The 22,145-nt window shown below is 40.6% G+C and overlaps 1 protein-coding gene and 1 non-coding gene across 2 annotated transcripts; both read left to right on the forward strand.

The window, feature by feature from the left end:
* Nucleotides 1-463: 463 nt before the first annotated feature.
* Nucleotides 464-21,570, forward strand: ATP6V1D (ATPase H+ transporting V1 subunit D). The gene is made up of 9 exons (XM_077767135.1): nucleotides 464-648; nucleotides 5,347-5,464; nucleotides 14,219-14,298; nucleotides 15,684-15,751; nucleotides 16,661-16,705; nucleotides 17,817-17,920; nucleotides 18,492-18,558; nucleotides 19,888-19,966; nucleotides 20,916-21,570. The coding sequence occupies exons 1-9, from the start codon at nucleotides 608-610 to the stop codon at nucleotides 21,055-21,057; spliced, it is 744 nt and encodes a 247-aa protein (XP_077623261.1). The 5' UTR covers nucleotides 464-607; the 3' UTR covers nucleotides 21,058-21,570.
* On the forward strand, nucleotides 13,078-13,162 carry TRNAK-UUU (transfer RNA lysine (anticodon UUU)). The gene has a single exon. It is a non-coding gene; the product is annotated as a tRNA-Lys (tRNA).
* Nucleotides 21,571-22,145: the final 575 nt, after the last annotated feature.

Consider the following 22,145-nt stretch of genomic DNA (forward strand, 5'->3'; position numbering starts at 1 on the left):
CTCATTGACCATAGAGTCTAGGTCCTCCGAAGAAAAGGAAGAAAGTAGATCTTAGGAAGACCTGAAAAGTACGTTTGCTCGATTATCTGTCGTTTTCGCTAAGTAACCTTCAAGGTGCAGGGAACAGGTAGGACTCACTCTGATTCTTTGTCCTTGAAGAATTAACCCTCTCGCAAAGCTTTTGTCAACCATGAGGTGGCGCTGTGACCAAAGATGAAAAGTGGAGGAAGAGAAGGAGTGTACTCCTCTCCTGTTCTTTCACCCGGCGCGTGCGAAGCCTCTCGCGGCCTCCTGGGAGGGGGAGGGGGCGTGGTTAGGAGACGAACCGGAAGGAGGGACGGGGGAGGGGTGGGGGCGAAGCCTCAACATCCGGGCATCTCCTTTTTTTTTTCTTTTTTTTTTTTTTTGTCCTTCCCATCCCCTCCCCTCAAATGCCAGCAGGAAGCGGAAGTAAAGAATGCGTGTGTACGTATCCCGGCTGCCACTTAGCAACGCCGGGAGGTCAGGTGACACAACCAGCTGACTCTGGTAGAGGAATACCCTGTGGCTGGGGTTGTTGCAGCCAAGATTACCCGGCCCAGACCCCAGCCGAACTGTCATCGTCAGAATGTCGGGCAAAGACCGTATTGAAATCTTTCCCTCGCGCATGTAAGTAAAAGAACGAGTCGAGCTACATTCATAGGTTCATGAACCCCTGTCCGGAGCAGCGACCGTTCCATTCCCTGGACTAGCAGGGAGGTTCATTGTTTCCTGGGTAGATCCTGAGCTCACCGCGTCCCTTTTCGTGAATCTGGGACGACCCTTCATGAGGGCCCCCTCACATGTTCCTTTGAGGGAACCAGACCGGACAGACCTAAGCCGTAGGAACAGGCTACCCGACCTGCTGGTTTTTATGGAGGTCCACTGACTTTACTCAAAAATGGGCCATTCGTTCACTATTCCCTTATTGAGCTGGGCCCTGGGTTTATAGAACTATGAATCGTCGCCAGTTTTGCCTTAGGGAGCTTACAGTTTAGCGGAGAGATGGACAGGCCAGGGAGGTTTCATAAATATTTTGAGAAGGGAAGTTTACTGTGGTAAGCACAGAAGAGGCTTCTAGGCCAATCTGGAGGTTGAATCGAATTGCCCTAGCGTGGACGTCAGCTTCGATCTTGGATCCCTTTTCTCATTTGCCAAGATGCCATGGAATGTCACTTGCGGCTGGAAGATACCCCTGAGTTTCCGAGGCACTCTGTTTGCTCCATCACCATTGCCCCTTGTTCAAAACTCTGTTAATACCACTCATCACCTTGTAAAGTGGTTATTTGTTTATGTATCTTTTCCCGTGGACTGTGAGCTTTCTCCAGGAGGGGAGAGTGTCTTAATAATTAATCAACAGAAGTTCTACAAAAAATGTTTGTTGAGCGAACCCATGCCTTAGAATCTGCCCAATTGTGGCCTGCCTTTCTCTTTTGTCTGAATTCTTTTGTGAAAAAAAGCATAGCACCCTAAGTGTTTAGCCAGTTTTAAAAGGTTTTGTAGTTTTCTCAAATGTGCCTAACAATGGGTGGAAAGTATAGATTGTTGTTATTTGTCCTCTCTCCTTTTACTTCCTTTTTAAGTCTTTTTGTTTTCCAGCAAGGAGCAGAAAATCAGGTTTGGCTCTGACGTTTAGATCTTTTCATTGTGGTCCTATTTCTTTGGGGATGTTCTGTTCTTTTTCTTCACCCTGATCTTTTTCTTATAGAATCAGAGAATGCTTAAAATAAAAGAATCATATTCAAACCTAGACCTAGATTTCTTTCTCTCCAGGGTGGCTGCAGTTCTTAATGAAATGAGTTTTGGGATTTTGTTAGTTTTTACTTTTACCTACTGATTTTTTAGTAGATATTTGTATTAGGTGGGAAGCAAGTCTGTTGTACAGAAAGACACTGCCTTTAAAATACCTTGCCTTTGGGGCGCCTTGGTGGCTTAGTCAGTTAAGCGTCCGACTTTGGCTTAGGTCATGATCTCGCGGTTCGTGGTTTCGAGCCCCGCATCGGGCTCTGTGCTGACTGCCAGCTCAGAGCCTGGAGCCTATTTCAGTCTGTGACTCCCTCTCTCTCTGACCCTCCCCTGCTCACGCTGTCTCTCTCTCCTAGAAATAAATAAAACATTAAAAAAAATTATTAAAATACCTTGCCTTTAAAAATTGAGATCTGCAGAACTCCCAGCCCTTGACTCTAACCAAAAGTGTGTGCTAAGAGACCACCAAATTCTAGCATGGCCTACGGCCATTAACATGGCTGGGAAAGCTCAGTGCTTCCAGGAGAATTTATTGTTTGTTGTATCCAATACGTGACAATAGACCCCTTGACCTCCCTTTCTTAGGGCATTCACTAAAAATAGCTTACAATTGTGAATCCTTCCTTTTCTGAGTTGTATATATCTCTTCTGCAACTTAGAAGTGCTTTTCTCAAGGACCGGAAAGCCATTTTGAAACATAATTATCAGGGAGGATGGGGCCTGTGTCTGCCAGTCTCTGTGGGAGGATAGAATCCTAACTTCCATGATTGCTAGCTAGGGTGAGGGTTAGGATTATAGACACAGCTGGCCCAAAGTCATTTTCACTGTGACTCTTTTTGAGTCCGCTCTTACTCCTCTCTCTTATTCTTCCTTTGAAATGCCCAACCACTTCTGCACAACTCGGAATGGAGCTCAGCTCTTTCTCCCACTGTTAGTGATTACTGAACAACATCTGTTTTCACCAACTTAATGTCTGGCTGTGTTTATCTTTGATAGTAGTTAGAATGTTAACATTTTGTTTTGTTTTTACTTTGAGACTAAAGTGAAAATAAACTTCTTTGGGCTTATACAAGCACATTAATAGGTTTGTAAAGGGGAAAACTGCTATTTGAGAGCACTCAGCTTGCTGATATAGAGGAAAATCAGGTGCAGGAAGTAACTGCTTCTCTAAATATTTTCCCTAAGGCTTAGCAGCCGGTACTTTGTCATGTAGTCAGATGGTTTTGATTCAGCTGAAAACAAAGTCATCGTTCTAGATGAAGGTCGAACATTTTTCCTATGGGCAAGTGGTTCTGAAACTTATAAAAGAATATATATTTTTTTTAAAGAGCTAGGATAGAAAATACTTAGTGACTTCTGTGTCAGATAGTTGCATTTTACAGGGTTATCCTGTAAAGTGGTCCTGTCACCCACTTCGGCACCAGAGAGAGCAAAACAAGTTTAGAGTGAAAGCAAAAGAGGCATGAAGGATTTGGAATCAACAGAAGTCAGTCAAACCCAGGTTCCGTGACGTACTGGCTGTAAGACCTTGGGCAAGTCACTCTTCAAATCTCAATTTGTCTGTTTCACAGAGGTGCCATTAGCTGGGAGGAAATTAAAATTAGCATGGTAAATTCAATGTTATCAACCAGTTCATCTTTTTTACTTTAAACTTGCTGGAATCTGCAGTACTGGGATTTGACTTAAATTTGACCCAGCTCTTTGAGCTCAAATTCTGGTCTTTAGTGTCAACAATATGATATGTTACATGTACACATTGGGGAGGATACCTCCAGCTCAGGCTGGAAACTGAACCAGCTTCGCTTAGACCTTTAGTGAGGCCAATCAGTATAAAGTCAGCCACTGATAATTTTCAAAGAAACTGTTCATCTGATGCTGTTTCTAATAGGCAGCGTGGCACGTGGTTGGGATACAGTGGGACTAGGTTTGAGCCTTGGTGTGAGCCTGGAGTCAGAAATGTTTCAGTCTTTTTTTTCCCCCCATGTAGTGAGAGAAAGTGTTTCACTTTTCTAAGTCTCATTTTCAAGATAACGTTTATGGTTTCTTCCAGCTACAGAATTATCTCAGTAACCTTTCTCTTATGGTAAAGGAGTCCGTAAGATCTAAGAATTTGCGCCAAAGTCCACTAATACATGCTACTTTGCAGTTAGTTACAATATTGGTCATATGAAATTATATCCCCTTATTTGAATCATTTTATCAATGTTATACAGTCTATTGTTAAATCTTATTACCCACTTTTTTAAAAATTAAATTTTGCCTGGCATAGGGTAGGAAGAACAGAAATGTCAATTTCTGCTGTTACTTTCTTGACTTTGGTATTGGGGTTTCTGATAGGAAAAGATTGGAATAAGGAGGTAAAGAGACTTCAGTAAATGCCACTTCTCAGAAGTCTTTACTTATATGTCATTGTTTCCTAGAATCATTTACACATTAATAAAATGATTGCTGGTAGGATTTTGACTGATGATATGAAGACACCTTAATGCCACACTTTTAATAGAAAAAGTAAGAATGGTTGGGGTGTAAAATTCAAAAGGTTCAAAGGAAAATAAATATAATAGTAAAAAGTAAATTCATTTTTTTTTTACTCCGCCCCATTTTCCAAAGGAAACGGTTATGTTTATGTGAATCTTTTCTAGAATTACTCTCTGTATCAATATAAGCATGTTTATTCCTTGTTATGAATCAGTAAGAGAACATAAAATAGGGAGCACATGTAGATCTATCTTCCTCTTTTTTTTTATGACTGCATATCATTGCATTGTATGATGAACCATGATTTATGGGACACTTAGTTTATATCCACCCTTTTGCTATTATTACATATAAGGCTGGAGTACTCATCCTTAGTCTTGTTTATATTTTTGTGTACATACGGAAGTAAATCTGTAGGATAAATTCCTCAAAGTGGAATTGTTGGTCCTGAAGGTAAGTGCATTTCAAATTATGGTCTTTATTAGTGGACACATTTTTATTTTATTTTATTTTTATTTAAAAAAACCTTTTTTTTAATGTTTTATTTATTTTTGAGAGAGAGAGAGAGATTCAACATGAGCAGGGGAGGGTCAGAGAGAGAGGGAGACACAGAATCCAAAGCAGGCTCCAGGCTCTGAGCTAGCTGTCAGCACAGAGCCTAACGCGGGGCTTGAACCCACAAACCGTGGGATCATGACCTGAGCCACCTACGTGCCCCAAGTGGACACATTTTTTTAAAATGCTCAATACACATATAATGGAAACATATTATCAAATGTAACTTACAAATCAAATTAATGTTTTAACTATGGTAGCATCATAAGATAGAACTCCTGGTAAATTTTATTATGATTTAACAAATAACTTAGTGCCGATATTGGTTAAAGAATTGTTTCTGTTTTAAATAAATGAACTTCTTGTTTATGGAATGCTGAGGGTGGAAAACTACAGTATTGAGAAACCAATTAATTGTAACTGTCAACACAAATGCTATATATTCTTACTCTCATGACATCAAAGAATAAAGCATAATTTTAACACTGTATTGGGGAGATATTTGTATGTCTTTTAAACAATAGGAATAAATGTCTTTTCTTTGTATAGGGCACAGACCATCATGAAGGCTCGATTAAAAGGAGCACAGACAGGTCGAAACCTCCTAAAGAAAAAATCTGATGCCTTAACTCTTCGATTTCGACAAATCCTAAAGAAGATAATAGAGGTAGAATGAACTGTGTTCAGAACAGTTATTTTAGATGTATCTAAGGGAAATCCAGCATGGCTATTGGCATTTAAATTTTTCTTTGGGTTATTTTAATTTAATATTTCTTTCAAGAGTAAACATACCATTATCATTGTAACACATTTCAGATTACTTAATAAAATCCAAACTCATTACCCTTGCCTGCAAAGCCCCACTTGATCCCATCTGGCCCCCACCTGCCTCTCTGATCTCATTTGGAACATTCTCCCTACCATCTTCCTCCAGGACCTTTTCATTAGCTGTTTCTTCTTTTGCCTAAAATGTTCTTTCCTCAGAACTGCTTATGATTTGCTCCTCTGGCCATTCTGGTCTCTTCAGAGAGGCCATCCCTCATCACCTAATCTGACCTGACCACCTGTATTTACTTCTGTCACATTTCTTTATTTCAGTTGTAGTGTGTACTACTGCATATTTTCTTGTTTGATTAGTTCCTTGGGAGCGGGGACTTTCTTGTTTCTGGAACAGTCCTGGCCCATAGTATGTTTCAATTCATTGCCTTTTGGGTAAATGCTATGTGAATATGGAAGAGTATTTAATAATTTAATTTAATAAATTATTAAATTAATAAAATTATTTATTAAATTTATAAAATTTATTAAATCAAATAAATTTAATAAAAATATGTTTCCTTTTCCCCCATCCAGCTGCCCTTCTCTTGTTTCCCAGAGGAGTTCTTTGTGACACTTTGATTTATAGTCTGTCAGTCTGTCTTTCATGATGTTTTTAGTAACAGACATGCAGCTGTTATATAATTCAATAACATTTCCTGGCTACTGCCCCTGGCAGAATATGGACAGCTTTCTACATCAGTGCATAGATTTGCCTCTGTTTATAGCAGCTGCATGGTGATCCGTCGAATGGATAATGGAATTTAGCAGTTTTCCTGTTGATGAATGTGTAGTTTTACCATTTTGTGGAGGAGGGTACTCTTAAATCCTTTTGTGTATGTGTAAGAATAGTGACAACACTGACTCCATCTTTGGCCCTCCATCTTGTTCATGCCTGCACTATGACTTTGGGGCTATGCTTTCCAGGCCCCATGGAGTAAGTAGTTAATGTTTGCCCTGACCAGAATGTGGGAAGGCTTGTCCTCATCTTTCCTAAAGTGTCCCACAGAGGGCGCCACTTGAGGTAACTAGTAGAGATGGCTGGCACACAGAAGGCGCCACTTTAGGTAAGTGGTAGAGATGGCTGGAGGAGCCTCCCGAGGTAACTAGTGAGATGGCTGGTGCACAGAAGGTGCCGCTTTAGGTAATTATCCTGTGACCGCTCCACCAAGCCCCTTGCTCTATAAAAGCAGGGGATTATGGGCCAGGCTCGGCCGATAGTAGCTGTTTGGGTCATCAGGCCTCCTCCTCCCTCCCTGTTGGGAAGTTACCGTGAGTAAAAGGGTATAACCGCTTCTGAGAGGCTTTCGTTATTTTTCGGTCTGAGTGCCTTCTCAGTGTCCCTTCTCCACCTTCTACCAGCTGGCAAGCCAGCCAGGAGACTGAACGTGAAGCTAGCATGGTCTAGGGGCCAGGCAGGGGAAATCCCGAGCTGGCCGGCCTCTGCCATTTGGGGAGACTTGGCCAGGTGTGTGTGCGCGCAGGGATGCCCTGAAAATGCCCAAGGGGTTGCTAATAGCATGCCGGAAACGGGGAGGGAGAGGAGAAGGGAGAGTGGACTAGCAGTCGTGGCGGTGGCTTGACCATTGGCCTGTGCGTTGTGTGGTGCCGTGGAGAGAGAGTTGGGAGTAGAAAGGGATTTGGAACCTATTGGAGATGTGGCCTTGGCTTTGTAAGGGGATGTGGGAGCTGCATGTTCCTCCCCTGGGGTCGCTCTGTGTAGAGGAATCCAACAGCAGGGGGGACGCTTGGGAATGCCGGCCATGGGAGAGGGAGGGCGGAGAGGGTTGGTGCTCACCACTGCACTAGAGGAGAACTGTGAGGTCTCAGGAGAGTTGGTGTTCCGAGGCCTCTGATCCTTGGGGTAATGGCTCTGATGAGGAGGAGGATGTTCTCCTAGAGGGGGAAGATGATTTACAGGCAAGCCCTTTGATTGGAACAGAGCCTCAGGCTGCTTGTTTGGCTGAGGATGACCACAAGAAATTCCCACTGGTCAGGAAACGACGGTGAGGGAATATTCTGCCCCTGACTTAGTGGAGCCGGTCAGCCTAAGCTTTAGGAAGGGGGGCTGAGAAAGGTTGGCAGCTTGGGTGTTGCGACTATGGGATACTTGGGAAGATGGTGTTCTGGTGGAGGTTTGGAGTGTCAGAAATGGCCTCAGTCCCTGCTCAACCTGCCTTGTGACAAGTATATGTCATAGTCCTAGGTGAGAATCATAGGTCCTTAGCTGATTTGACTGGATGAATGCTAGTATTAAGATAACTTGGCCTAACTGAAGTCCAGCTCTTTGTCTTGCATATGGCTGCCTTCTTGCTGTGTCCTCACATGTTTTTTCCTCTGTGATGTCCGTATGTTGCAATGTTCTCTTATTGAAAGGACATCAGTCAGATTGAATTAGATTCTAGCGTAAAGGCCTCATTTTAAATGGGGTGAGGGCTTCAACATACATGTCATGGGGACACAATTCAGCTGTTTATATATATCATATATATGATAACAAACAAATTAGAGAATAAATAATGCACTGTATACGAATGTACCGAACTTGTGACCGTGAACCATGAATAAAAACTGAAATACACTGAGTTAAAAACAAAAAAAACTTGGCCTAGCAAAGGGGATGTTCCCTTATCTCTATGGAAGAACTACAAGAAATTATATGTGAACTGGGAATGAAACCTGCCATTTACATCTAGCATTTTAGAGGCCTAGACACAGAATTATTTTTCTCTGGTATGGAAGACCTTCTGTTACAGTCAGCCCCAGGGGCATGATACGGGACTTAGTATCTGTGTTTGCCCTTATGGTTAATCAGCCCATTTGCTATGGTAGTTACTATGGTGGCTGACTTAAGTCAAACCAGAAGAATCTGTCATAAGGGAAATAGGTTGAAAAATGGGAAAACAGAGGATCCTGCCAATGATAAAATGGCAGAGAGGGGGTCCATCAGTGTCTCTCAAAAAATTATTGCAATATCTAATTTTATACATGTCCCTGAGAGAAAAATCTACACAACCCAGTTTGGTTTTGCTAAGCCTATGGAGGGCATTGCTTATGGGAAAGCAGTTTTTTCCCTTGAAAGCTCAAGAAAACCAGGTGTGCCCCCGAGAGCTCCTTGCTAACAGAGGAATTTTAGGAGTGGATACACCTTACCCCTAGAGACTAGGGATTAGGGTAACATTGCCTTCTAGTGCATTCAATAGGGGGCAAACAGGGGCTCCATGTTGAATTATTTATTGGTCTTGCACTAACCGACTACTAGCTCTAATAGACACTGGAGCTGAATGCACACTTAGGGAAACCCCTTGAAATTTTGGGGAAAAATAAAGGCTGTAGATGTTTATTTTGGACAGATTACAAAGTTAGTTCTACAAACTAGTCTTTACCTACATATTGGCAGGCTTTCTCCCGGTTGTTTTTTAGTGCATATCTCCCACATTTCTGAGTATTTTGGGCATAGATGTTCTGCAGGATCTGAATCTTAACAATCACAGGTGGATTCAGTTGCGTATCCAAGTCGTGAAACTTGGGGGTCATGCAAAATGAGAACCAGTACAGCTGCTGGTTTCTAGAGAGTAATAAACATAAAACGATATGAGCTACTGATTAGGGGGCATGACAAGATTATTGCCACCATTAAAGAATTAGAAAAGGTGGAGGTAATCAGGCCTGCTCAAAGCCCATTCAATTGTTGGTTTGGCCTATAATGAAATTTAATGGTACCTGGCAAATGACGATAGATTAGGGAACTTAGTTAAATTACTCTGCTCATCAATAATATAGCCTTATTGTTAGAGGAAATCATGGCATTCATTAAGACTTATCATTACCTACTAGACTTGTCTAATGCCTTTTCCAGCTTTTCTTAGGACATGAATGTCAAGACCGGTTTCCCTTCATGCACAATGGGAGTGAACTTCCAGGTGTTTCCCCCAAGGATATCTCCTTAGCCCCATTGTTTGTCACAGGATGGTAGCTAGAGATTTGGAAAAATGAATGTTTTCAGAAGAGATGGTGCTTTTATGTCAATGTTATGTTAACTTACGATGATTAATCCTCCCTGTCTCAAGCAGCCTCCTCATCCCAGGTGTGAAGTCTTGAGGATGAGTGGTAAATGCCAACAGGATCCAAGGGCTGGGTTAATCAATAAAGTTCCTGGGCATCATCTAGTTGAGTAAGACAAGTGATGCCAGAAATGGTCACTGATAAAATGCAAGCCTTCCCAATCCCTAAAACGGTAAAGGAATTACAGGCTTTTTGTTGGTTTATTGGGTTACTGGAGACTTTTTATTCCCTCTCAAGTGACAAGGCAACATTAAGACCTTTTATATGCCTTGGTTAGGAGGGAAGCCAATGGAACTGGGGTATATATGGACAAGAGGCTGTCTTAAAGGCAAAATGGCAGTAAAACAAGTACAGACCTTGGGGATATTAATGCCAGCGTGACTTGTGAATTAGATGTAAATTTGTATCTAGAAGGGTTTGGCTGGGGTTTGTGGGGTGGATGAAACGGGAAATGGATCCTGTTAGGATTCTGGCTTCAATTATGGAAGGAAACAGAAGCCAGGTAGAATCCTGCAGCGGAACAGGTATTAGCTGTATATCTTGCACTGCAGCGGATGGAAGGCCTGAGTGCTGTTTTGCCTGTGATCTCCCTGCTGGTAGGAGGAGGCACTAAGAACAGACATGTTCAGTAAACTTAAGTGTGCCTGTGCCCAGCTAAGGGCACCTTACAGAAATGGCATGCTTATCTACAGCAGAGGAACCTGCTCTCTCATGAGTTGCACTGTTACTAGGGCCGGTCACTTAAGTCGACCCCACCCAACTTCAGAAGTCTCTGACATCATGGTGCCGTCGCCCCATAGGGGAAGGAGTAGGCTCATCTCCAGCAGGTGCATAGTATACTGATGGCTGTTGCTGGGGAACCTTGCCTGTTTGGCATTCCTTTGCCATCCAGCTGGGTACTGATGTACTTTGGTTTGAAGGAACTAAACAAAGTCAGTGGGCAGAATTGAGAGCGGTATGGATTGTGTTGACATGTGAGCCAGTGCCCATCAGTTTGGCTACTGACTGCTGGGCAGTGTTGTAAGGGTTGACAACATGGATGCTGTGATGGCCCAAAGAAGGCTGGGTTATGTTAAATAGACCCCTGTGGAGAGTAGAACTGTGAGAAGATATTTGGGAAGTACGCTCTAAGCCCAGTGCAGGCATCCAATATCCATCCAAGTATGCCATCTGTCCCTGCTCACTCCCCATCCATGCTTCTAGGCAGTCCTGAGGCTAATGCTTGAGCACAGGTATGAGCCCTTCAGCTGGAGAAAACGCCGATCCTGTCTGATGTAGCAGAATGGGTCCGTCATAAATCAGGACACTGAGGTCCCAAATGTACCTGGGAAATAAGAAGGAGATTACATTTTTTAAAAAAAGTATTCCAGTCTACAAGCTGCTGACAAGGACTGCCTTCAGTGCCGCCTCAAGTGATGGACACTGTACCACACCCAGATGTGTGGTATATTGGGTGGACTGTAAACTCTCACTGGCAGATAGATTACATAAGCCCTTTGCCAGTATTGGGAGAGCACAAAGATGCACTGACCTGTGTGGACACATGCACAGGACTTGTACAGGCCTTTGCCTATGAAAGAGCCAATCAGGCTGCAACTATAACGGATTAATGAAACTGGAGAGCACGTACGAACGCCCCAACTCCGTGATCAAGGGCACATTTTGTTGGCCATGACGTCCAAGAACATATACTCTTGCTGTTGCAAGCATAATTGAAAGGATGGATGGACTAATAAAAAACACGTTAAAGAGTTTATCATGGCTTCCTGAAAGGATGGTCTCTAAGACTAACCAGCAGTTTAGCTCCTTAAAAGCTATGCCCAGAGCAGGACAGACATCTGCATATGAACACCTTACCGGCAACACCCATGCAGCTTGAAGCTCTCATGTGCAGGTGTTGTCTGGAGACCTGAGGTCTGTTGGGGGAGGAGGGCCTCCTTTTGTGATTGCTACAAGACCTCCCACATGGTAAGGCTTTAGTTCATTGAAAATAAACTTGGAATGCTTCCTTCAGGTGGCTTGGTATCCTAGTCCCCTGGGGCCAAGGCCTCACATCCAGTATTATTATTAACTCTTCGTTATACACTGGTCCGGGCCCAACTCCTATAGATAACTGCTTGTCAACCTCTGATACTTGGTATTGAGGTAGGGTTAGAATGAATGCAAACTGAAATGCCCGTGTACAATATAGACATACCATGTAATGATACTAAGTGGCAAAATAAATGGGATCTTCTCCCAGGTAAAATAAACTAAGCCAGGGATGATCTTTGCTCATGGGGCCCACACTACTACCCTGTTGTTTCTAAATGAAGATTTGCCATATCTATTGCCTGTAAAACATTTCTTACTGCCCTTAACCTTGCATCGTTAATGTTTCTATTGTGTTTGGAAGCGTCGTCTTACCTTAAGCCACCATTCATGCTGAAGTTTACAGTTGCTTGTACTGCTGGTTCTGAGGAAAGGTTTGCTGGGGAATCGTAGTTCTAAGTATTTTTTGGTCTTACAGATATATTAATGTTGTTGCTGTGGTAGAGACATGACGTCCCCTCCGATACCTGGCCATAGGGTCATTGTGGAAGAATGACATGTAAAGATTATATGGGCCATAAAGATGTTGAGAGTAGAGTGTAGGAATGCTGACAGCACTGCCTCCCATTTTGCCCTTCATCTTGTTCATGCTGCACAATGACTTCCCTTGGCAACTAATAGAGATGGCTGGTGCACAGAGGGTACAATTTTAGGTAACTCCCCTGTGATCCCATCCCCCGCTGCTCCCTGCTCTATAAAAGCTTGGCAGAGAATAGCTGCATAGCTGCTGGATCGTTTGTCCCTCCCTGCATAAATCTCTGTTAAGTGGTCTGCAGTGCCTTGTGTTGTGTTGTAGTCGCAGAGTGTCGTCTTAGCCTGGAAGATTCTTGACTGTCCCTCCTCCCCTTCTAACTGTATATATGCTGACATTTCTCTGGAAAATCTTAGACGCTCAAGGATCTATTCATTTAAATTTTTGATAGAGAACTGCCAAATTGTTTTCTAGGTTGTTATACTAATTTACATTCCTAACAAATCTGAGAGGACCTATTCTCTCAAATTCATCTATTATTAATCTTCCTTATTTGTTGCCAATCTATGGGGCTAAAATTGGTATCTTTTAATTTGCACTACTTTTCATATTGAGGTTGAGCATCTTTTCATGTTTACTGGTAATTTGATTTTCTTGGTGAATATCTTTGTAGAAGTTCTACAAATATTCTAGTTAGTATGTAAGATGCCAAAAATATTTTCTTCTAGCTTTTTTAAAAAACATTTTTTGTTTGGTCAAGTCTTTTTTTTTTTTTTTTTTTTTTTTCATGGCTTTTGGGTTACACATCATGCTTAGAAAGGTCTAAAAATTGGGGTGCCCGGGTGGCTTAGTCGGTTAAGCGTCTGACTTTTGCTCAGGTCATGATCTCGCGGTTCGTGGGTTCGAGCCCCGCGTCGGGCTCTGTGCTGACTGCCAGCTCAGAGCCTGGAGCCTGTTTCAGAGTCTGTGACTCCCTCTCTCTCTCTGACCCTCCCCTGCTCATGCTGTCTCTCTCTCTCCTAGAAATAAATAAAACATTTTAAAAAAAAAAAGAAAAAGAAAGGTCTAAAAATTTAGGAAAATTTTCTATGTTCTGTAGTTTTTTTTTGAAACTTTAATAGTTTCTGGAGTGTGTGTGTATGATGTGAGGAAGTAGGGATTTAGCTTTATCATTTTGTAAATGGGTGGCCAGTTGAATGGTCTCCTACGTTACTAAATTCCTAGGTAGGCCTCCAGCTCTTTCTGAGTCCTGTTCTGTTTCCTTGACTTACTTGTCCCCATATTGAATGAATTTCCTTATTGTAGCTGTACATTAAAAAAAATTTTTTTTAATGTTTTTTGAGGGAGAAACTGAGTACAAGTGGGGGAGGGGCGGGACACAATATGAAGCAGGCTCCAGGCTGTGAGCTGTGAGCTGACAGCGCAGAGCCCAACGTGAGGCTCAAACCACGAACTGTGAGATCATGACCGGAGCTGAAGTTGGATGGACGCTTAACCAACTGAGCCACGCAGGCGCCCCATATAGCTATACATTTTTGATACTTGCCAGCTCTGCCCATCTGCCCTAGTTTCCTTTCTTTCAAAAATATTATTGGATTTTCTCAAACATTAAATATTCCAGGTTTATATTAAAGTAACTATGCTATTAAGATTTTGGCTGCATTGCAGTGAATTTAAGAGATTATTTTGAGTAAATTGGTATGGACTTATTCAGTAATAAGATCGGTCCTTCAGTAAAGATGTTTTCTATTTCTTAATGTCTTTATTCTGATGTTTTAATTATAAACCATATGGTTTTGTAACACTGTTAATGACCATAACCAAAACTGTTAAAGCAAAATTGGATATTTTTGTTATAAAATCAATATTTTAGACACACACTTGGCATAAAATTCTGATTATTAAAGAAATATAATTTTGATGTTTTTTCTTTGTAAAAACCTTGGTTGAATCAGTGGTTGGTTTATGCTTTTCCAGACTAAAATGTTGATGGGTGAAGTGATGAGAGAAGCTGCCTTTTCACTCGCCGAGGCCAAGTTCACGGCAGGGGACTTCAGGTAAGAAGACTTAATGGGGTGTTTTGAAAAATTAAAGTGCTTTCATGTTCAGAATTTCCCTTAGAAGCCGTTCTTAATGAAAAACATATAAGTATTGAAGACAAACAATGGGGTTAAAAGTGTTCCTTGCTCTTCCTCTCAACTAACACGAGTGTCTTTATTATCACCCACATGTGTCTGTTACACAGCTGTAGGCACAGGATAGTTAACATTTTATAGTCTATTTTTATTTAACATTGTATCATGAACATTTTTTTCCTGGTTTTTACATAGCTGTATAACCTTTCTCTAAATGTACATGATTTATTAACCATTTCTTCTAATGGTGGACTTTTGGGTTGATTTTCAGATTTTTGGAGTATTAGAAAAGATGCCATAAACATCTTCATGTTTATATATTTTTGTTTCTGTAGAAATACTATTTCCTTAGAATAAGTTTGAGAATGGAATTGGTTGTTAAAAGGCATAAATTCTCTAAGTCTTGTCCTATTAGTATATGCTTTACAAAGCATATAAAATGTTTTCGTTTTTCCTTTACAAAGAGGGGTTTTACCAATTACGTTGTGTGATTCTCTCCAAATAACCTTGTCACGTAAACCAGGCAAGTGTTGTTATTCTCCATTTAAATTCGGTGCCGTCCTGAAGGCAAGTGGCTATTTGGGGGCAGAGATGGAAATTGTTTTCAGGGCTTTTCATTTCTGTTGTCTTTACCCAGTGACACGGTGTCTCCATTCTTAGTTTGTGTTATCCAGGAGCATTACCTGATGGGCAGGTGTTACAACCTCAGGGCCAGAAGGCCTCTTGAAGAAATGGACTTTAATTTTACCAGTGTTGGTGGGACAGTACCTTGCACTGACTTTTCTAGCAGAGAGAGGGATTCAGTAGTATGAGTGGAATGTGAATGTGCTTTAGGGTGGTTATGGTGAAAATACTCTACAATAAGAACAGGTTGGGGAGTTGGACAAAACCAGATGGAAGCTAGGTTCCAGGGTAAAGGAAGTGAAGTCCTGCTTAGCCAAATCTAGAAGGTTTGGACAGCAAACCTAGAAGGAACGAACTTTCTCTAAATTACGTTAGCTGAATAAAAGCCCTTAAAGTCACCTCTGTGGCACCACTTGCCTGACTGAAAACTCAAGCAATCAATTCATATACTTTAAAATCATGCTTTGTTATTTTCTTATGGTTAAGGTTTTGGAAAATTGTTCATTCTTTACTCTCTGAGGCCCTCTTCTGGCAGCAGTGATTTTTTTTTTTTTTTCTGGAAAGACAATTATCAGAACATACGGAATTGGGCTATCTTACCCTTGTTGAAATTACTCAATAGGTCTCTGTAGTTTTCTCCCTCTAAAATATCAACTAAGTCATGGTCTTTTCTCTTTCTGCAGCACCACCGTTATTCAAAATGTGAATAAAGCCCAAGTGAAGATTCGCGCTAAGAAAGATAATGTAGCAGGTAACTTTTCAACCCTTTAGCATGCTTCGGAAGACAAGATGACATTTACTTTATTTATTAATTAATATTAATTTTTGAGAGAGCATGAGTGGAAGAGGGCCAGAGAGAGGTATACCAAGAATCCAAAGTAGGTTCCAGGCTCTGAGCTGTCAGTACAGAGCCTGATGTGGGGCTCAAACCCATGAACTACGAGATCATGACCTGGGCCAAAGTTGGATGCTAACCGATTGAGCCACCCATGTGCACCAAGAAAAGATGAGATTTAAAATTTAACCTGTTCATACAGCAAGATCTTCATGTCCTAACTAATCTCTTCTACTTAGAACAAGTTTATTGGCTTTACATGTTAAAACCATTGCCAGAGGATGAGGGTGGGGGAAATGGAGAGTTCAGTAGAAATCTGTACAACAGAGTGCCTGTAGTTTACAATGCAGTGTTGTGTACCTTAAATCTTAGGGTAGATCTTGTGTTGAGTGTTCCTAACACAGACACACACACATAAAAAGGGACACAGAAATCTTCTGGAGGTGATAGATTGATTGTTTTGAATGTGGTGACAGTATCGTGGGTGTACCCATGTAAGTTCATCAAAGTGTATACATAAAATATGTGCAGGGTTTTTTTTTTTTTTTTTTTTTTTTTTTTTTTTTTTTTTTGCATTTTATGTGTACCTCAAAACTGAAAGGAAAAAAATTGTGACAGATCTTACTACTGAGGATAATTTGATTATTAAATGGGAATCAGTGCTTAAGATAGTAGGTGCCTAAGTTCATTGAAACCAGTTCCAGTTCCAGACAGTCGCTTAACTTTTGAGTATTTGCTGAAAAAGAAGCACTGGGAACAGTGGTGATTAAGAAACCGTACTTCAAGGCCATGTTTGTGAATTCACATGTTTTTGTGTGTTAACAGGTGTTACTTTGCCAGTGTTTGAACATTACCATGAAGGAACTGACAGTAAGTATGAAATTTTGGTAGTCTGTGTCTCTGGACTCTCCAGGTTCCTCTCTCAACTATTTTCTGGAAAATGGTACTAGATAGATAGACCTTTGAGTTTAGTGGTTCCAATGTTAGCAGCCTTCTTATCTGGTACAGTTGGGACAGTAGTTAAAGTGTTGTGTCAGGGAGTCTTAAAACATTGTAATGTCTTAAAATGTTTTATTCCCGCCTAGAAATACATAAATGTACAGTCATTTGCTATAAAAAAATTAGACATCTGTGTTGTCTTTCTACATAAACTATACCCATGATGCATTGTGTATAATTTCCAGTTTGAATTTCTTTAAGGTCTTAGATTCTCTGAATGTTGATCTTCCTAGATTTTATAGCTCGGACTCAGTTTTTTACAATTGTATTGGAATTTCCTAATTTGATAGCATTTTTGGAGTTGTAACACATCCTTATTGAGTCTTTCCTAAGTAATCAACTTTTTTTCCATAGAAACAACAGTTTTTGGTACTTCTCTTTCATTAGTTCGCATAGGATATTTAGTACAGCTTGAATAAAGAAATGGAGCATCCTAGAGAATCACCTGTTAATGGAGTGTTACTGTACTATGGGCATCAAGCCATATGATGTACAAGGGGATGGGAAACAATGTGAATAAAGTGAAGGTTGGTTAAAAGCTTCTCCTATAGTTATATTTAGAATTGCTTCCTTGGGAAGAAAAGCGTGTTCACTGTTAACTCTGAACTCTAGAGAACAAAGTGACGATTGCCAGAGGGGGCAGCTGGGTGGGGGGAATAGGTTACATAGGTGATGGGGATTAAGGAGTGCATTTGTGACGAGCACTGGGTGTTATATGGAAGTGTTGAATCACCGTATTGTACACCTGAAACTGATATTACAGTGTATGTTCACTAACTAGTATTTAAATAAAAATGTATCAAAACAAACATGTTCACTCTTCAGCGTGTCCTAGGGAGAAGGATTGGTACTTAAAGTTTCCATTTAACAAGGGCTAGTGAATTTGTTTCACCTTGGTTGGTATTATTCTGACTTCTTTTTGGGAAATTTATGGGGAAGATTATTTACTGTCTAATTTCAAATGTCTGACTGGTTCTTTCAGGTTATGAACTGACTGGTTTAGCCAGAGGTGGGGAACAATTGGCTAAATTAAAGAGGAATTATGCCAAAGCAGTGGAATTACTGGTGGAACTAGCTTCACTTCAGGTCAGTAGCAGGAGAGCTGGGGCCCTGCTGCGGTTTGATATCTGAGAGCTGAGTGGGGAAGATTCATGTCTTGAATCCATGCATTGTGCACTTAATGCTTTAAACTATTTTTGTGATTTTACGTGGAAAATACAGAGATGTATTCCTTCCTGAATTGGTGGCTTCTGTACCATTGTCCCTAGTTCTTACTACTAACAATCTGTGTAGTGGTATAGTTTCACTCTTGAGTAGGTGAGAACAGCAACAGTCAATACTGGACTTAAATGTAAATATGACCTAGTTTATGCATGAGAGCTATTTTTTCCCCTTTGTGACCAGTTAATCTAGATCTGTATGATAGTGCCGGATTCTTCCTCCTTGCCATTTTTATAATATTAGGCAAATCTGAAGTGAACAGCTTAACGCTAGCATGGAAATAGTGTTAGCTCTGGGGAAATCTCACGAGAATTTTCTTCTTTTTTAAACAGATTGAAAAGTAGTCTTGGTTTCTGAATGTTCTCTACATGAAGCCGAGCGAACAGGAAATGATTAGGAAGATTTCATGCTTACGTTGTTTGTCCTCTTATTTTAGACGTCCTTTGTTACTTTGGATGAAGCTATTAAGATAACCAACAGGCGTGTAAATGCCATTGAACATGGTGAGTGTAAGCTGCTGTGAGGCTCTTTGTTCACCCACTTGTCCACACCTCCACATTTGTTGTGCAACCGCTGGGAATCCGGCACTGCTCACAAGGTGAAGAAGACCTTCCTCGCTGGGAAGGGCAGTGAGTCAGCAGTACAGTAACATTTTACTAAGTGCTTTGACAGAAGTATGTTTATGATTTGGGGGGGGAGGGGAGGAGTTACACAGTGGGATTAGAAGTTAAAAATCCTGAAGTGTTTTATTCATTTCTGGTTATGAATAAAGGGCAAAACTATTTTTCAAGAGCCCTAGTGTTTTCTTTAGTTCTTTCCAGTGATTCCGTAATCTTTTGAACACATTAAATATTTAACTTTAAAACCCTTTCCTGTAAGCCTTATGTCTTGCTCTTCTTGATTCCTAAAAATTTTCCCATTTGGTTAATTTTTTTCCATCTCTTACTTCATTGTTCTAAAACTATGCTTAGTGTTGGCACAATACTTTTCGTTCGAGGAACTCCATTTTCATTAAACAATTTTAGGGTAAGAAAGGAATACATTTTAAACAGCAAAGAACTTCTTTTGGTCTTTTAATATTAAAGACGAGATTATCTCATTTTTAAAAACTCAACACACATTTCCTGGCCAGTTGCTAGTGTCAGGCTTTGTCAATGGAATTGCAAGCAAAACAAAATTGGTAAGGTTATATAAGTAGTTCCAACCCTTCAACAAGTTCAATTTTTAGAAGCAGATAGGCAGATTCTGTGTAAAGTAGCACCTTATGACTACTGTAAAACTCTACAACTTAGTGCATTCTCTGTGCTTGATGATAAACTTTTTTTCTTAAAAAAAATTTTTTTTTTCCCTTTAAGAGTGAGTGTGAATGGAGGAGAGGGGCGAGAGGGGCAGAGGGAGAAAGAGAATCCCCAGCAGGGGGATTCTCCATGCTGAGCATGGAGCCTGACACAGGGCTTGATTTCCTGACCCTGGGATCCCTGATGATCTTCATTTTAACAGTGGATTGGTGTTATATTTAAACTAACATCTGTGGTTTGGTGTTATATATTTATATAAATCCAGTATATTCAGTTTTGTATATATTGTGGTTCAGTTTTTGTCTATAGGATGGACACTAGAAAGGTATATACCAAAATATTTATAGTAGTTATTTTAGGGTGGTTGGATTGTACTTAATTTTATTTTTTTCTTCATTTTTGTTTTCTAACTTTCCTGCATTAAATGTACATTGATTTTACAATCAGAAAAAGTAACTGTTATACAGATGAGCATTGGCAATTTGAAAAAATGTTTGAAATTCTCATATACATATATATTTTTTTAAACCCTAGTCATCATTCCCCGGATCGAACGTACCCTTGCTTATATCATCACAGAGCTGGATGAGAGAGAGCGAGAAGAGTTCTATAGGTTTGTTGGAATTGGCAGTTCCTGGTCATTTTTTGTTTTCATATTCCAAAGGCTAGATTTGCTCAGAGACTTGTTGGCTTGTTCTTTAGAATTAGCACAGCCTGTATTTTATTCTGCTTAAATGAGAAGCAAGACCTAATGTTGGCAAAGGCTATGGAAACTAACCTATGCCAAGTTTTGCATATACTTAAAATGTGGCATTCCAAAAAGTTAGGCCCTTAGGAGAAACTATTCATGGACTTGATTATTCTTTAAAATGAAATCATAATTTAGATTGGGCGTCTCCCGCATAAAAAGAAACTGGAATTAATCAATAGATATTGCATAGTGAACATGTTCCGGGAGAAAGTATAAAGTACTTGGGGGCATTACATAATCAGATAAATTATACCATTAGAGGATTAGCACAGTCCTCAGAAACGATGCATGTATATGAGTTTGTTATGAACAATTAGAGCGCGTAGGGACAGCAGATCCTCAATAGGTAGTCCATAGGGGTCATTGTGCCAGCTTTCGAGAAGTGGGAGACAGGTGAAAGCAGGTATTCAAGGAGGATGTGGCCATCTTGGATCTTGAGTAGCATCTGAGTATGATTTATAATTTTAATTACAAAAGGTTATTGTGTTTCTGTCCTTAAGTGATATTCAGGGTTGTGGCGATCCAAATGGATTGACCAAAAATTTTAATAAATGTCTGCATGCATAAAAGCTGTTCCATTATCAAGAGATGGATTTTAAAGTTCATTCAGTCTGGGATAGGAACTTTTGAAGTCCGTTATTAGCTTAAAATGTTTATGTTCTACCTCAGATACTTGAAAAATGTGTTATAAATCACTGAAAATGAAATAAAGTTTTGTTCTAGTTTGTAGATGTTTGTTACAAAACCAGAAGAAATCACATCTACTTAGAGCTTGAAACCGTGTTCAGAAAATCCCCTCATTGTTTTACAGGTTAAAGAAAATACAAGAGAAGAAAAAGATTCTCAAGGAAAAATCCGAGAAGGACTTGGAGCAGCGGAGGGCAGCTGGAGAGGTGACAGAGCCTGCTAATCTTTTGGCTGAAGAGAAAGACGAGGATCTTCTGTTTGAATAGTTTCCTGCTCTGGCTCTTTCATAAGCCCTAACATGGCACCATTTTAATTCATGGTGTGTAGGTTTGGTATGTGTGGCTATTTATTTTTTGGCCTAAGAATTTCACTTGTAAAATTTGCTTGGATGTTGGTTATGGGGCTGCCTTTGCAAAATCCTAATTCAGCAACCAGTTTATCACATGAGATTTGTAGACCCTGCCCAGGAACCTGTAGAATTTACTCTGCAGGAGCTGTACCCTATTCCGTTTACATATGTTACAAGTGCTCTGCTTACCAAGCATACTAGGAAATTCCCCTTAGGAAACAGCAGTGGCCTCAGGCCAGCTGTCGCTGTAGCCCCCTCTGTTCCTACCTGCTCCCTGAGATCGCTGCAGCCATCCTTGTGTTACCCGGGTACTGCCCTCAAGCTGTACGAAACCTTCACTATTTTTCCTGGCATGACAGGTCTCTTGTCATGGGAGTTCTGCCAATTTTAATGTGACTATGGTATAAACAGTAAAATGATTTAAAAGTGACTTGTTCTTTTATTTAAACAACTTACCTGCTAAGAAGATCAGATTGGCACGCGGGATTGTTACCTAAAGATTTTTCTCTGCAGACACGTAGGAGGTGGATATCCTCCCTTTATCCCCCCTTCATATGAAGTGCTTTACTGATAAGCTTTCTGAGAGGACTGTTAAATTTTGGGGTACTCATAAATATGCCAGTGAGTTAAGGGGGGGTCATTAATACTTTCCTAATCTAAGAAAAAATATCACCTGGCAGTAAGTAATTAATAAGGGGACTTTTTATCCTCTCAACAGTAACAACTTGCTGTCTTCCAGATAGAAAGATGAGGCATTTGAATGGCCATATTAGGAGCAGACAGGTATTGGTGCTGTTTGATTTGGTGTGAGCCATCCCTGATTACTCAGGCTGTCTTGTACCCAGTTTCTGAGGTGATTGGCTGTGAGAGTTTTTAGTGAAATCGTTAACGCTAGGCTTGTGAGTATTGTGTTTCAGTCCATTAATAGTACAGGCAAGGCTTTTTAAACTACCAGGTAATTTTGCAAACATTGAATATCTGCTATAAAATCTGTTACGTGCCAGG

Source organism: Crocuta crocuta, unplaced genomic scaffold (genome assembly GCF_008692635.1).
Source record: "Crocuta crocuta isolate KB4526 unplaced genomic scaffold, BGI_CrCroc_1.0 scaffold55, whole genome shotgun sequence".
Lineage (NCBI taxonomy): Eukaryota > Metazoa > Chordata > Mammalia > Carnivora > Hyaenidae > Crocuta > Crocuta crocuta.